At 48.7% G+C, this 16,444-nt stretch overlaps 1 protein-coding gene across 1 annotated transcript in view; it reads left to right on the forward strand.

Annotated features, from left to right (window-relative positions):
• The window catches only part of LOC101952657 (uncharacterized), a 47,251-nt gene that overhangs the window by 10,012 nt on the left and 20,795 nt on the right, over positions 1–16,444 (forward strand). Inside the window, exons 3-10 of the mRNA XM_065575492.1 lie at positions 1,322–2,536; positions 3,681–3,757; positions 4,329–4,418; positions 4,953–5,136; positions 6,112–6,231; positions 7,124–7,323; positions 15,482–15,677; positions 16,023–16,099. Coding sequence (XP_065431564.1) covers positions 1,322–2,536; positions 3,681–3,757; positions 4,329–4,418; positions 4,953–5,136; positions 6,112–6,231; positions 7,124–7,323; positions 15,482–15,677; positions 16,023–16,099 — 2,159 coding nt within the window. The remainder of the gene's footprint in view (positions 1–1,321; positions 2,537–3,680; positions 3,758–4,328; positions 4,419–4,952; positions 5,137–6,111; positions 6,232–7,123; positions 7,324–15,481; positions 15,678–16,022; positions 16,100–16,444) is intronic.

The raw sequence follows: 16,444 nt of genomic DNA on the forward strand, positions 1-16,444 counted from the left end.
CATTTCACAGTATCTCCCCTCACTGATCGTATTAAAGGCCCTGCAACTAGACAGCCAGATTCTCAGCTAGTGGAAATTTGAGAAGCTATCTTACATTTGGTCTTAATTTTGTTTCCACTCAGGGGAGAGAGAGCGAGCTCCGGGAGTGAGGATAAAATGTTTATTGGGAGATAAGATGTTTCTGTATCTCTCTATAAAGAGCCAAGTGGGATGTGAGCTGGGGGTAATGGGCAGAATCCTCATCTGTTGTAAATCAGCAAAGGTCTGTTGTAGTCAGTGGTGCTACACTGATTTACACTAGCTGAGGATCTGGCCCTATATAACTAAAAGGGAAATGAAGGAAACTTATTAAATAAAAGTTTTATTTAACTTTTTAAAATTGTAATTTTATTGATCTGTTTCTTATATGTGTTTAATAAAAGGTTCTCTCTCTCTCTCTCTCTGTATATATACATATATTTAATGGTGGTGGTTGCAACAGGAGAAGGTGCCAGTGATAACCTGACACAAGACCCCAAACCACACTTATGTGTTTAATGTTGTAACAGTACAAAAGGGTTTTAATATTATCGCAGCCCAATAGGCCCAAGGCATCAACCCAACAGACTAAGATTCTATTCCCAGTGCTGGGAAGGGAGCAGGTTATAACAGTTAGAGCACAAGAGACTGAGAGTCAGGAAACCTGGGTTCTATTCTTAGTTCTACTGCTGATTTGTGGGGTTACTTTGTGCAAGCTCCTAACCCTCTATGTCCCTTAGTTTCCCCTTCAGTGCAGTGGGGGCTGTAATATTAACCCATCTCCTGGTGGGACTGAGAATTATTTAATGTCTGTCTGTAAAGAGTTTTGAGCTTAGACAGAGGGTGCTAGGGAAGGGCAAAAAATTATTCTTAGAGCTGAGTCCAAATCATTAAGTGAGCATCTGGAGCTGAAAATTTTCTGTGTTTCCATAAGTGTTTGGATCCAGGATTCTGGTTCTGAACTATTATAGAGATCAGGGACAATCATGGAGTTCTGATCCAGATTGGAACATTCCCCAACTTCGTGTTTGATTCCAAGGTCTTTTGTTGGGTTCTAAGCTGCCTAAGCTGTGCTTCTTCATTATTTAAAATAATGTTTAGTATTAATAAAAATTATTTTAATTTAGATTAAAAATATAATGGGGAAAATTTCTAGCTTCATTAAAATTTTCAAGCTCCTTTTCTTTTTTACTGTGCCTTAATTTTTGCCTTGAACAAAGTTGATCCAGTCCCTTTTACTCTATCCACCTCTTGCCAGTATCGCTCTCCACCTCCAATGTTTTATTGCTATTTTTCCTTGCAGGCACATGTCAGACTGAGACTATGGGAAGAGAATTCATCACCTCCTACATGGACGACTGTGGGAACTCTAGTCAATTTGAAGTGCAAATTACTGGCTACTTTGCCTTCACTTCAGTGTCTGTTTCCATCTCCAATTACCCATTTGATAAGACGATTATGGTAAATCGGGGAGAGATGGTGCGGGTCAGCCTACCAGAGTCAGTGGGAATTAAGGGTGTTATCAAGTTCTCCAAGGTGGTCCTAGTCAAGGCTGACAAAGATATCTCAGTAGTGTCTGTCAGCAACAAAGATGTGAACCCTGAGACCACTGTGCTGTATCCTGTCTCCAGCTTGGGAAATGAACACTACATAGTGACTCCCCCTACAGAATCCTTAGATAGTTACCCAGAGTTCTCTGTTATGACATACGAAGACCGCAACCCTGTGACGGTCCATGTGAAAGGCAAGTTACGTTATGGAACAAGGGTCTACTCCACTGGTGACACACTGAAAATTATACTCCTTGCTTTCCAAGGCTACCAGTTACAAGGCATAGCAAATGTGTCTGGCACCAGGATTGTCTCAGAAAAGCCAGTGGCTGTTTTGGTTGGCCAGGTGTGTTTCTGTACTAGCACAAAATGCAACCATGTCTTTGAGCAGCTCCTACCAGTTTGCAGCTGGGGTACAACATACATCATTCCTCCCTTACCCTGGCAGAAAGTAGATGAAATAGTCTACATCACTGCTTCCCAGAGCACAACTGTGTTGTATCAACTAGGGGAACAGGCAGAGACTGTTACTCTAGCAGGAGGCAGTGTACTCCAGCGTCCTGTCAAGCCCTCGATCCCAGTCTACATCTCTGCTAATGTGGGCATCCAGGTGGTGTTCTACAGCGTGGGTGCACCTCTCCCTAATTCCTCCCACGCCTTCCTGATGAATGTTCCAGATGTTGCCAGTTACTGCAGGATGTATTCTATAAATGCCCAGCAGGGCTTCGAGAACTTTGCCTTGATGGTGGCCAATACATCAGAGACTGGTGCCATCATCCTAGACAATCAGCCTGTAAGGGATGTGGTGTGGAACCGAGTCCCTGGCACTGAGTTCGTTTGGAGCCTGCATATGCTTGCACCTGCCATCAGATCTCATGCTGTGGAACATCCCAGCTCTCCATTTGCGCTCCTGAGTGTTGGCACTGCTGCCATGGACAGCTATGGGATTCCGGGTTCCTGCAGGAAGGGTGAGTAGCATGGGTTTTAAATTGATTTTGACCATAGTTTGTGTCCATGCTACAAAGAAAACAGTGTCACAACCAGGGAGGCAACCATGGGCCTGGTGTAAAGTCTATTGATTTTGATGGGGCTCCATTGAGTTACACCAGCTGAGAATTTGGCCCAAGACGCCATCCTAGGCCACCACTAGCCACAGTTACTCAGGCTGTGTCCATACTACAGCAGTGACAGCAGCACAGCTACGGCGCCGCAGCTGTGCCTCTGTAGCACTGTAGTGTAGACACTTGGTACAGCGATGGAAGGAGTTTTTCTGTCACTGTAGTTAATCCACCTGCTGAGAGGTGGTATCTAGGTTGACGGAAGAATTTCTAGTGCAGACATATCTTGATGAGACTCCGGCCTTTTAGAAGTACAATAGCAGGGTTAGAACACTTCTGGGGAAGGGAAACGTCTCGACTATATATGTAACAACCGTCATCTTGGTTATCACCAAAGATGAAACCCAGGACTTTGTAACTGAATGACCCACTACTGTTTGAGCTAAGGGATGAACTCCCATAGCTAGGAGCTGTAGCAGAACCAGACCCTTGGTGGACCAGCCCCTAGAGGACACATAACATACACTGATTAATGAGATACACAGGTAAAGCTTAAGTGAGTATTAACTAGGTGATGTGTGGACACACACCAGGCTTTTAGGGCCGAATGTATTGCTAACTGATTAGAGACTTAGTTGAAAGTTGTCAGACAGACAGGGCTTAAGGGATCAATGAAGTTAAAGGGAGAAAACACCTGCTGGGTTTCAGTAGATCATCAACTTTGTATTCTGGTAGGAAGAGAGGATGGCCCTTGTGCCTAAAGTGCTTGGCTAGGACTCAAGTGATCAAGCTTCCATTCCCAGCTCTGTCCTAGAGTCCCTGTTTGTGTGTGGGCTTAGGTGTGTCACTTAGGCCAAGATTTTCAAAATTGCCTTGTGATTTTGGTTGTCTAACTTGAGACCTTAAAGGGGCCTGATTTTCACAGTGTGAGTGCTCAGCACTTTTGAAAGTCAGGGCCCTTTTAAGATGTCTCAAATCACGAGACACTTTTGAAAATCTTAGCCCTGCAGATGTTGACCTGATGTAATTGTCCTGCCTCTCTTTCTGTTGCTAGATGTTACATTTAAATACCAGACTGAGACTCCACATATAAAAGAGCAGTTGGAGATGTGCAAAGATGTCTTTCTGCAGGTACATCGAAGGGGTTTATTTGGGCTTTGAGGGTTTTCACAAAGAGTACACAGAAAACTTTGAGCCTGAGAATTCTCAGCTTATCCAGGGTTTACCACTGACTGGAGTGGGAGCAGAATTAGTGGAACACCAGGTGCTTCTGAAAACTAGACCATATCATGCTTAGGTGTGTGATGCCCCCACTGTACATCAGAGTTCTGCAGTTAAGGCACCAGTCAGAGATACAGGAAGTCAGAGTTCGATTCCCATCTCTGCCTCAGACTCACTGTGTGACTTTGGGCCATTTGCTCAGTGTCTCTGTGCATCGGTTCCCCACATGTAGAAGGAGGATAATAATACTTATAAAATCGCTGTGAGGATGGGAAGGAGAAATTCATTACTATGTGAAATATCAGCGTGTCTGTGGGTTTCACCACACTTAGCCTTAACGTGACATAATCTGTAGCATTCCAGTGGGACACCCAGCCAGCCATAGGTCAAAGCAACATCGCTCTGCAGAACCATTAACCTTAATTTTGGGTGGCGTTTCCATGCTTTCAGAAATAACCCATTTCCTCTGATTCTTCTGCAGGGCAGCAACAGTGAATTTTGCTCCTTCGTGAATTCAACCTTAGTGAATTTGGAGACCATGTATGCCCAGGACAGAACAGTATCGCTGAAGGTCAGAGGTTCTGCCCCTATGTGTGCGGGCGCTCTATGGCCAAATGCCCTGAGCACTGGAATAGCAGTCTCACTTTGGGGGGAATTGTAGCTGCTCTTCAGAAAAGGGGTGTGTGTGCGCATGTGCATGCTCTCTAGCTTAAGTGGCAGGGGATCTGGGTTCTGTCCCCACTGGTCCTAGGAAGATCCAGATTGCTTCCGGGGGCAACACAGAGAGAACCTAGATGCCTGCTGATTTGTTGCAATGTTCTCCGGCACCTACACTGAAGGGACCAGGGATGAGGAGCGAATGACAGGGCGTTAGCCCTCCCCTGGCTTCAGGTTACTCTGGAGTCCTGAGCAAGCCTCAGTAGCCTCACTCGCTCTGTGAAGGGCTCCCTCTTTGAGAATGCTGCAGTCCCTCTGAGTGGGGAAAGTCACTATGAACCCATATGTCCCTAAGAGGGTCATTGTTCCCCTGGTAGTCTGAAGAATGTGTCTCATGAACCACTGAAATCCTCCCTCCTTCTCAGGGTGTTTCCTTTCCCAATCCCAGGAAGTCGCTGGCCCCTTTGGTTCCTTCCTGAATAGCTCCACCCTCAGTGCTGGTGGGAACGAGAGCAAGAGGGAGGTGGCCTCTGCCGTGACGTTCCTCCTGCAGAGTGTGGAATTGGCTGCACTGACGGCTGCTTTGAAGTCTCCGGAGATGAAGATCCAGAACATGACAACAGAGTCTATGGGTGAGGCGGATGGGAGGCTCCCACACCACCTGGTGGTGTCTGTGAGATAGGGGGTTATACTCTTTTCAATACAGAACACCACTGCAGCCTCGCTGCCCCTCTCTCAGGGTTTATAACCCAGCCATAGGCGGCAGGTGAACAAGCCATTGAGAGATGCTAACCATTGAGAGAGACGAGCCCCCGGCCCCTCCCTCTCTGCCCAAGGCCCCACCCCTCCCGTTCCACCCCCTCTCTTCGGCTGGAGCCCAGAACAACCCACCCCCATCCCTGTGCTACCCCAGCTCTGGAGCGCCAGGTGGGCAGCGCAGCAGGAGCACCCCCAGCCCTGGAATGCCGGGGAGCCGGAGCGTCCCCAAATCCAGAGCTGGGCGGATGGGCAGGCAGCATGACACGGCATGGCCCTGGGCCAGCACCCCCAGCCCTGGGCCTTGTGAGCACCATCCCCAGCCTGCCTGCCCCCGCCTCTCAGCCACAGAAGAGCCGGAAGGGAACTGGAAGCATGCAGGAGCGGACCTGGGGACAGAGCCTGGGTGGGTCCAAGGCAGGCTGTTTGGAGAGGCACAGCCTTCCCCGGCCTATGCTACCCGCCACCCATAAATGCAGCCCTGGGACTTTGCAGCAATGGCAGCTTCCTGAGAGGGTTTTAAAAGCAATGCCAATCTCCTGTCGCCACAGGCAGCTGCCATTGCATCCTCCTTTCACTCCATCCCCCAGCAATACCCCATCCTGCTGCTTCCCCTGCTAAAGTGCAGAGGTGAGTCAGCAGGGAGAAGTTGCCTTCTGAGTCTTCGCACAGTGGCATCTTCATGGGGACACACGGATGATAGATCATAGAAGGTCAGCCAGAGGGGCTCAGGGAAACACAGAGAAATGGAGGTGAGGAGAAAGGGGGAAGGGGTGGTGGGATTCCGAGAGAGTGGAGCTCCGAACCTGCCTTGCCCTTGCAGCAAGAGGCTTTGCCATTTCCCTCCCCAGCTATCGAGACGCTCCTCGTTGTCCCGGCTGCAGGTCCCTGTGATGAGGTCTTCAGGCTGATTGCTCAGGAGGAGACAATGGACATTCACTGTGATACGGTCACCAGAGCAGCGACAGAAGGTACCATCTTGGTGCTTCCCTTTAACTAGACACCAAACCTCAGCCCTAGTTCTCCCCTTCCTCTTGCCCCAGGCTGGCTTGCTTGCCTTTGTTATCCTGACACTGGTGTGGACCTTGTTGGCTGAGACAGTGTTTCTCAGGCCATTGAGGTCTGCAGAGCCCTTCATTCCTGGTTGTTCCGCAGCATGAAAACCGAGCAGTGGGGGGACAGGCAGGAGAGAAAAGCTTTGATAGGCATATGAACTGGTCCAGAGAATGGAAAGATCAGAGATCTGTTGGCCCAACACATGATGTCCTGATGATGAGCCCAGCTAGGACCCAGGTTGATGTGCGTGACTTTCTGGAATGGAACCAGGATAATATTTACCAATTTTACTACAATTTTCAGGCCAGTATGACCTAACTGGGACTGGTTCTTAATTCTTTATCACCAAGGAAGGCTCCTCACTAAGCAACCCCTCTGCCTCTCCTAACCAAGAAAAACTACGGCTTCACATCAGTGCCTTTCACGTAGGGCTGTCTAGCTAGCTGGATAATGTACAATATGGAGGTATGATTTCTAAAGAGCACTAACGTACTGTGCATTAATTGGTCTGTATAGACCCTACTTGTGTGCACTAAAGTTTCCTAGTGTGCTCTAATATACGTTAGTGCACTTTAGGAATCACACTCCCCTAGTGCATGCCAAATGTTTGGAACATAGAAGCACTTTTGCGGAAGAAGAGGGAGGAGGCAATATATTCTAGTGGTTAAAGCTCAAACTGCTAGCCAGGACTCCTGGATTCTTTTCCCAGCTCTGCCCCAGACTCACTGTGACCTTTGGCACCTGGCTTGCTCTTTCTTTGTCTCAGTGTCCCTGGCTCTATGATGAAGCATCATTTCATGTTTTCAGATTCTGGGGCTGTTGCTTTTATTTCTTACTCCACCCTGGACTCCATCATTGACAAGAGATTTCTCAAGGAGGGAGATCTAATGGCTGATGAGAAATTGAGGAATTTTCACCTGAATTCCAGGGTGGTGAGTGGGGCTGTTGGAGATGGGAGGTTCATGAACCTCTCCAAACCTGTGAACTTCACCCTGCGCCATAGACAGGTGAGTGTAGATCCTTTTACTTTGCTCTGTGGCCAGGGCTCCAGCTGGTCACTTAAAAGGTGCGTCTCCTGCAGGGCATTTGAGTTGTGTTGCCTTTCTGGACTGAGAAACAGTTATCTGAGAAAGAGAGGGAACTTCTTTAGTCCTGACACAGGTGCTGTTTTGGTGGAGGATGTTACGTAGGGTTCACACCAGACCTGATTGGGTTATGATTCATCGTGTAAAATGCTCTAGAGTAATAACTATGCCTGGTTCACCCCTTACAGAAAGAATAATTGGAAGGCAGGGGCAGGGGGGAAAGGACACGGACAGGGTTAAGCGGGCTGAGGCTTGGGCCGCAGCTGGGTTGGGTCTGGGGCCAGGAGTAGGGCCAGAGCCATGGTAGGGGGCCAAGGCTGGGGATGGGAGTAGCACAGCAACTGGGCTGCGGTGAGGGCCAGTAGCCGAGCCTTTGGCCAGGTGCTGCTCTGCTCCCAGCCCCGCCCCTGCCTCCAGCCTCGGCCCTGGGCCGGGAATGGAGCCGCAAGGGGCTGGGGCTGGGAGTGGAGCCATGCTGAAGCTCAGGACGATGCCAGACATGGGGCTGGAAGTCAGAGATGTGGCCAGGGCCGTCTCTAAGATTTTTGCTGCCCCAAGCAGAAATAATTTTGGCCGCGCCCCCCCCCCCTGTTTTTTTCTTACCCCACCCCCGGCCCCGCCTCAGCTCCGCCACTTCCCCAAATCCCCAGCTCTTCCTCCTCCCCCCAGGCTCTCAAGCCTAGGAGGGAGGGGGAGAAGCGGCGCGCGCGCCGCGGCCACTCGGAGTCTCCCCCTCCCTCCCAGGCTCTCAAACCTGGGAGGGAGGGGGAGCAGCGGCGTGCGAATCAGCTCTTTCACGCACCGTGGTGCGTGAGAGGCAGCAGCGGAGGTGAGCTAGGGCGTCCGGGGCACATTTTTAGGGGCGGCATTCTGGCGCCGGCCATGCCGCCCCTAAAAATGTGCCGCCCCAAGCACCAGCTTGTTTTGCTGGTGCCTAGAGCCGGTCCTGGATGTGGCTACCGGTGGGAGCGGAGCAGAGCTCGGGGTGGGGAGGGGCTGGGTGGTGCTGTCATGTCCCTCCAAAGGTTCCTCTGTGCCCCCATAGGGGGCACAACCCACGGTTTGGGGACCTCTGCCCTATAGATAGCAGAGTTCAGGGAACTAGCATGAGATGGTGCCTTCTTTGATAAAGTAATGAACTTGCTAGGGTGCATGTGGGTATTTGTGGGCAGGTGTGTGAATGCCTTTCAGTAGTTCAAATCGGAACTGCACAATTGTGTGTCATAGACCCTACAGTGCTGAAAGTTAAGGGAATTACCACTTTAGCTCTGGGATTGGGGGTTTGTGCTATTTTAGCTGGAGGTTCTTCTTCGAGTGGTGTCCCTGTGGGTGCTCCACTCTAGGTGTTGGTGTGTCCCTGCGCTGGAGATCGGAGATTTCTCGCAACAGTACTTGGTCGGGGGAAGGGCATGCACAGGAGTCCACTACCCTGGTGCAGAGCGCGGCACAGGCAGTGGCACCATGATCAATGCTGCCACCACCGGCACTGACCCAAGACTTGCTGCTGCCTAACAAGCTGAATCCAACACCGGTCAGCGCTCCAACGGTTGACTGCAACCCCAAGGCAGGACCTGCGTCCTGCTGACATAGCAGTTTCTTCGGCACTGCAGTCACCACTGCTCGGCACCGAACACTCCCCAAGCTACATAGCACGGTACCATCCTTCATCTCCTGCACCACTCTGCATGCATAGTGGCGAGGAAGGAGAGGTGCAGGACAATGGCTTCTCCTCTCAACATTCATCCCCATCCCATGAGACCTACATGGAATGCTGTGAAGCCTAAGCCTCATCCCGCTGATCATTCACAGCCCTGGTATGAACAGCACTGGCCTTACCCATTACCACCTGTGACAGTACCTCCCATAAGGCTTTATGGGAATATGACATAACTGGAATATGTTTTGTACTGCCTGTGCCATGTAATGTATCTCTGTAAAGGTTCTGGTCTACTGTATCTATTCATCCTATTTGTACACATATATCATTTTCTACTTGAGGGTAAGAATATGGGCTGTATACTTGCTTGGTTTCCAAGTAAGCTTTGTGAGGCATTTGGTCAGCTTCTTTAGGAAGGAATTCGCCAGGTTAAGTACCTGATCAGGAAATACTTGGGGAACAATGCAGCTTGGAATACTCCAATCCACATAAGAAGTCTTCCTGGAGACCTACAAGATACCATGTGGACAATGGCTTCTGCCTGTAAAGGCTGAGTCATGCATGGATATGTAACTTGTCCAGGTGACTCCAGAACTCCATCTTCTTTTTAATTTTAAATTTTTTAATTAATTAATGGAGATATCTGATCTCCTAGAACTGGAAGGGACCTTGAAAGGTCATTGAGTCGAGTCAAGTCCAGCCCAGTCCTGCCCCGTCCCCTGCCTTCACTAGCAGGACCAAGTACTGATTTTGCCCCAGATCCTTAAGTGCCCCCCTTAAGGATTGAACTCACAACCCTGGGTTTAGCAGGCCAATGCTCAAACCACTGAGCTATCCCTTCCCCCCTTGGAGCTGGACTTTGCATAGGAGTGAGGCAGGGGGTCTCCACCCACAAGAGAAAGTCTATTTAAACCCGTGGAAGACCCCTCCATTTTGTCTTCAGCTGGCTAAAGAGAGTGCCTCTCCACCCTCCAGGATAGTTGAAAGAAACTGGAACAAAGGACAATAACTACAGGGGGTGCGAGTGATTGCTGGACCCAGGCTAAAAAGAGATTAGTCTATAAAAGGGAGCATTCTGGAACTGGTGAGGATCTTATCTGTATTCAGTTTGATTAGACATAGATATGTGCATTTTATTTTATTTTGCTTGGTGACTTACTTTGTTCTGTCTGTTACTACTTGGAATCACTTAAATCCTACTTTCTGTATTTAATAAAATCACTTTTTTACTTATGAATTAACTCAGAGTATGTATTGATACCTGGGGGAGCAAACAACTGTGCATATCTCTCTATCAGTGTTATAGAGGGCGAACAATTTATGAGTTTGCCCTGTATAAGCTTTATACAGGGTAAAACTGATTTATTTGGGTTTAGACCCCATTGGGAGTTGGGTATCTGAGTGTTAAAGACAAGCACACTTGTGTGAGCTGTTTTCAGGTAAACCTGCAGCTTTGGGGCAAGTAATTCAGATCCTGGGTCTGTATTGGAGCAGACGGGAGTGTCTGGCTCAGCAAGACAGGGTGCTGGAGTCCTGAGCTGGCAGGGAAAACAGGGATAGAAGTAGTCTTGGCACATCGGGTGGCAGCTCCCAAGAGTGTTTCTGTGATCCAACCCGTCACACCACCTTACCCCATTCAATGGCCATAATGGGGTCCTTGGTCCACATACCAGAACCCCTATTCTGGTCCCCCTTCCCCAGCAACAAGAGGTTTCAGAGTACACCCATCCTTACCACACAGAGAAACCTCTGACCCCCCTGAGACAGAGATAAAAGAGGAAGAGATACTATCTCAGGCAGACCTGGATGATTCACCACCTCTCCCACACTCATCTTCTGCACCAGACAAAGCGGTGACACTGTCTACCTCAATGACACCAGATGACCTGAAACAGTTCCAAGAACTCTTCAAAAGAATAGCAAACAGCCAAGAAATTGCCTTACGTGAGGTGCAGGAGAAACAACATAAGTTGTTAAAAATCTTACAACTGGCATCATCGACCAAGATTGCCTTCCCCATGGATGAGGCTATAATGGAGCCTGCGGAGGTAATATGGCAAACACCGGCATCGGCACCACCCACCAGCAAAAAGGCTGGCAGAAAATATTTCATTCCAGCCAAAGGCATGGAATTTTTGTTTTCACACCGTCAAGCCTGTTTTCTGGTACTAGAGGCTGCTAATCAGTGCAGTAAACAGCCTCATTTCCGCTCCATACCGCAAGATAAAGAACACAAGAGACTGGACCTCTTTGGGCGGAAAGTACTCGTCAGCTACCCTTCTGCTTAGAGTTGCCAACTATTCTGCTCTACTAGCGAATTACGACTACTTTAACTATAGTAAAATACAAGAGCTCATGGAAGACTTCCCCAAAAATAAACATCCTCAACTCAATGCCATTATCAACGAGGGTCAGTTAATAGCCCGCACAGCGCTGCAAGCCTCAATGGATGTAGCAGACACAGCTGCCCAAACAACTGCAACAGCAGTGGTTCTGAGAAGAACATCATGGTTGCAGGCTTCGGGAATTCCAAAAGAACTACAGCTAAAAGTGGAGGACATCCCCTTCGATAGGAATAAACTATTCTCATCTCAAACAGACGACGTCTTCCATACCATGAAGGTCTCCTGAACGACACCGCATACACTAGGCATACACCCACCGCCTGACAAATGCCCTCACTTTACATCATACCAGAGGTCATGAGACACCTTGTTTAACCATCAACAGCCACGATACTTCACTCAGAACAGACCCAAACAACAGGCCCAGAGACGACGAGCTCCACAGAACCAGGCCTCATCTGCCCGTCCATCTACATCTAAGACACAATTTTGTAGTCTTGGTCGAGGGTATGCATGACCTCCCCACACCTCTAGCGCCAACAGATACCCCATCCGACAATTTTGGTCATCGCCTATGCCCATTTTACCATGCCTGGGCTGTGATAACCACAGATCAATCGGTTTTGGAGATCATACAATCTGGCTACACCATTCCTTTCACAGCCATCCCCCCTACCCTCCCTCCTTCCCCGTCCCTCTTCAGGGACTCCTCTCATGAGCACCTTCTGCAACAGGAAGTAGACCACCTCCTACTGCTGGGTGCTGTAGAACCAGAACCATATCAATACCGAGGGAGGGGTTTTTATTCCAAATATTTCCTAACAGAGAAGAAAGGAGGGGGATGGAGACCAATCTTAGATCTCTGAAAACTCAACAGGTTCGTACGCAACTACAAATTCAAAACGGTCACTCTGGCCACAATAATCCCAGTGCTAGATGGGGAGGACTGGTTTGCAGCCCTCGACCTCCAAGATGCAAACTTCCATATTACAGTACATCTTGCCCACAGACAGTTCCTGCGATTCACAGTAGGACCCAACCACTACCAATAAAGGATCCTTCCCTTCAGACTGTCCACTGCTCCCCGCATATTCTCAAAAATGCTCGCGGTAGTAGCAGCACATTTACGACGCAAAGGAGTCATAATCTTCCCCCATTTGGACAATTGCCTTCTCAAGGGTGCCAATGGACAAGAAACGGCAGGCATGCTGAAGACCACAATAGACCTGTTTCACCAGCTAGGTCTACAGATAAACAAAAAGAAATCCACCCTGGAACCAACCCAGCGATTGGAGTTTATCTGAGCTGACCTAGACTCCATACAAGCCAAGGCAATATTGCCAAACCACAGATTCACTACATTGACCAATCTTATTTCCATGGTAACCATCAGCCCATAAAATTCAGTGAGGACATGCCTTCAGATTCTAGGACATATGGCAGCTATAACTTTCATAGTAAAGTATGCCAGACTCCATATTTGCTGTCTTCAGCAATGGCTGAACACGGTCTATGTACCCAGCAAACACTCTCTCAACAGACTTGTGACACTACCACCAAGAGTTATCCTCTCCCTACAATGGTGGACACAGCCAGGGAATGTATACTCTGGGATTCCCTTTCAACAAGACCCCCCATCAGTGACTATTAGAACAGAAGCCTCTCTGATAGGTTGGGGAGCCCACTTGGGTCACCACAATGTACAAGGCAAGTGGTATGTGACAGAAACTCAACTACATATCAATCTCCTGGAACTCCACATGGTACACAATGCATGCCGACACTTCCTCCTACTCATACGAGAAACCTCAATCTCTATTCTCACTGATAATGTTGCGTGCATGTTTTACATCAGTCACCAAGGGGGAGCCAGGTCTCACTCTCTATGCATAGAAGCCATGAACTTATGGAACTTGTGCATCTGCAACAATATAAACATCACAGCATCATACCTACCAGGGTGCCAAAACACTACAGCCGACAATCTCAGCAGGCACTTCTCACAGGAACACAAGTGGGAAATCCACAACAGTGTTCTTGACACAATATTCCAAAAATGGGGTCACCCAGAAATCGACCTTTTCGTCTCAGTGATAAATCACAAATGTCCACTATTTTGCTCCAGGGCAGACCTGACACCGGGATCGTTAGGGGATGCCTTCCTCATCCTGTGGAACGCATCACTCATGTACGCCTTCCCACCGATCCCACTGATCCCACGGGTCATCCGCAAGATACGACTCGACAGAGCATACATCATTATCATTGTCCCCACATGGCAGAGACAGACTTGGTTTCTGTACCTCTCACATCTAGCAGTCTCTGCCCCACAACCGCTGCCTTTCCGGACGGATCTTCTGTCCCAGAGCAAGGGCCTGACGCTCCATCCAGACCCAGCGAAACTCCATCTCAAAGTGTGGCTCCTCTCTGGTTCCAGCATGGGGAATTGAACTGTTCGGAGAAAGTAAAACAGGTATTACTAAATAGCTATCACCTCACCACTAGAAATACTTACCACCACAAGTGGAGAAGATTCTCTCTTTGGTGTCAGCAAAAACAGCTGGATGCGACCAAGGCGCTGCTATCTATGATCCTAGACTACCTACTAGAACTGAAGGAAACGGGGTTAGCCATAAACTCTATTAAAGTACACCTGGCTGCCATCACGGTCCTCCACAGACAGATAGAAGGGGCTTCAATATTCACTCACCCAATTACACAGCTAGGCGCTTTCTAGCAGGTATACAGAACATGTACCCAGAAGTACGGCAACCTGCACCACCCTGGGATCTCAATCTTGTGTTCAAATGTCTCACAAGACCACCCTTCGAACCTCTAGCAACCTGCTCGCTCCTTCATATGTCAATGAAGGTCGCATTCCTAGTGGCAATCACGTCTGCCAGACGTGTCAGCAAAATAGGAGCATTGATGGCTGAACCACCATACACTGTATTTAACAAAGACAAAATTATGTTAGCATCCTCACCAAAATTCTTGCCCAAAATGGCTACACATTTTCATATTAACCAAAACATACACTTACCTGCCTTCTATCCCAAGCCATATAACGACTCTTGAGAAGCAACGTTGCACATGCAAGATGTCAGATGGGCTGTAGCCTTCTACTTGGACAGAACTAAACCATTCCACAAGTCACCAAGACTATTCGTCTCTACAGCAGAGCGCTCCAAGGGCTCTACAATATCGACCCAGAGACTCTCCAAATGGGTCTCTACCTGTAACTTGCTACCATCTGCATCACAAAGAACCCCCTGTGGGCATCAGATTCCCACTCAACATGAGCCATGGCGACATCAATCACATTATTGAACAATATCCCCTTAATAGATATTTGTAGAGCTGCAACCTGGACATCAGAGCATGCTTTTGCAAAGCATTATGCTATCACCCAAGGCCTTGTCTCATACTCTATCGTTGGCCTCACTGAGCTCTCATCACACACTTATACATACCTCTGAAACCTTACCACCCCTGGTGGGGGTACTGCTCTACAAGCATATAGAGTGGAGCACCCACAGGAACACCACTCGAAGAAGTAGAAGTTACTTACCTTGTGCAGTAACAATGATTCTTCGAGATGTGTGTCCCTGTGGGTGCTCCACTACCCACCCTCCTCCCCTCTACTTCGGAGTTCACACAGCCAAGCTCTGGGGTAGAGAAGGAATGGAGGGGACGGTCAGGGGAGTGTGCACTACAGGAGGTGCCAATGGCTGCATGAGACAACTCCTGTGCACGCCCTTCACCCGACCGAGTACTGCTGTGAGAAATCTCCTATCTCCAGTGCAGGGATGCACCGACACCTAGAGTGGAGCACCCACAGGGACACACATCTCGAAGCACCATCGTTACTGCACAAGGTGAGTAACTTCTTCATCTTGCTTGTATGTACACTGCCAATGAGATGTCCCAAATGGTTGTTATGTGCAGCACAATGAGAGCCATGAAGCCATTGATGACTTCAGGTTTATTACTGTGTATTAGAGATTTGTGACAAAAGAAACGGTATTCTCCCCATGATCCAGTGAAGATGATGATGATGGGGTGTTTTTGTTTCCAGGCAAAGAAAGAGGAGGAAGAGACTCGCTGCGTTCATTGGAAATTCATCGCTGGGAATGGCATCTGGCCTAAGGATGGCTGCACTGTTCTCCACACAAACAGCACTCACACCATCTGCAGCTGTGACCATCTCTCCAGCTTCGCACTCCTTATGGGTCACACCAGAGTTAAAGGGAGAAAACACCTGCTGGGTTTAGGTAGATCATCAACTTTGTATTCTGGTAGGAAGAAAGGACGGCCCTTGTGGCTAAAATGCTAGGCAAGGACTCAAGTGATCAAGCGTCCATTCCCAGCTCTGTCCTAGAGTCCCTGTGTGTGTGGCCTTAGGTGTGTCACTTAGGCCAAGATTTTCAAAATTGCCCTGTGATTTTGGTTGCCTAACCTGAGACCTTAAAGGGGCCTGATTTTCAGAGGGTGAATGCTCAGCACTTTCAAAAGTCAGGGCCCTTTTAAGATGTCTCAAATCACGAGACACTTTTGAAAACCTTAGCCCTGCAGAGGTTGACCTGATGTAATTGTCCTGCCTCTCTTTCTGTTGCTAGATGTTACCTTTAAATCTCTGACTGAGACCCTACAGATAAAAGAGCAGTCGGAGATGTGCAAAGATGTCTGTCTGCAGGTACGTTAAAGGGGTTTATTTGGGCTTTGAGAGTTTTCACAAATAGTACACAGAAAACTTTGAGCCTGAGGATTCTCTGCTTATCCAGTCAGGGCCGGCTCTAGGCACTAGCAAAGCAAGCAAGTGCTTGGGGCAGCACATTTGTAGGGGCGGCAGGGATCCAGCAGGGGAGCTGAGAACCAACAGGGGGCCTTGGGAGCTGTAGTTCCTTGGTTAGCTCCCTGCCTATAGAGCCAGCCCTGGAGTAGGGAAAGAACTACATTTCCCAGCATTCCCTTGGCAGTGATCAACAGGAAAGGGAGGGGGAGGGAGTGAGGTAGCTGAGACTTCATGCTGCAGCTTGCT

This window comes from Chrysemys picta, chromosome 22 (genome assembly GCF_011386835.1).
Source record: "Chrysemys picta bellii isolate R12L10 chromosome 22, ASM1138683v2, whole genome shotgun sequence".
In the NCBI taxonomy this organism is placed as follows: domain Eukaryota; kingdom Metazoa; phylum Chordata; order Testudines; family Emydidae; genus Chrysemys; species Chrysemys picta.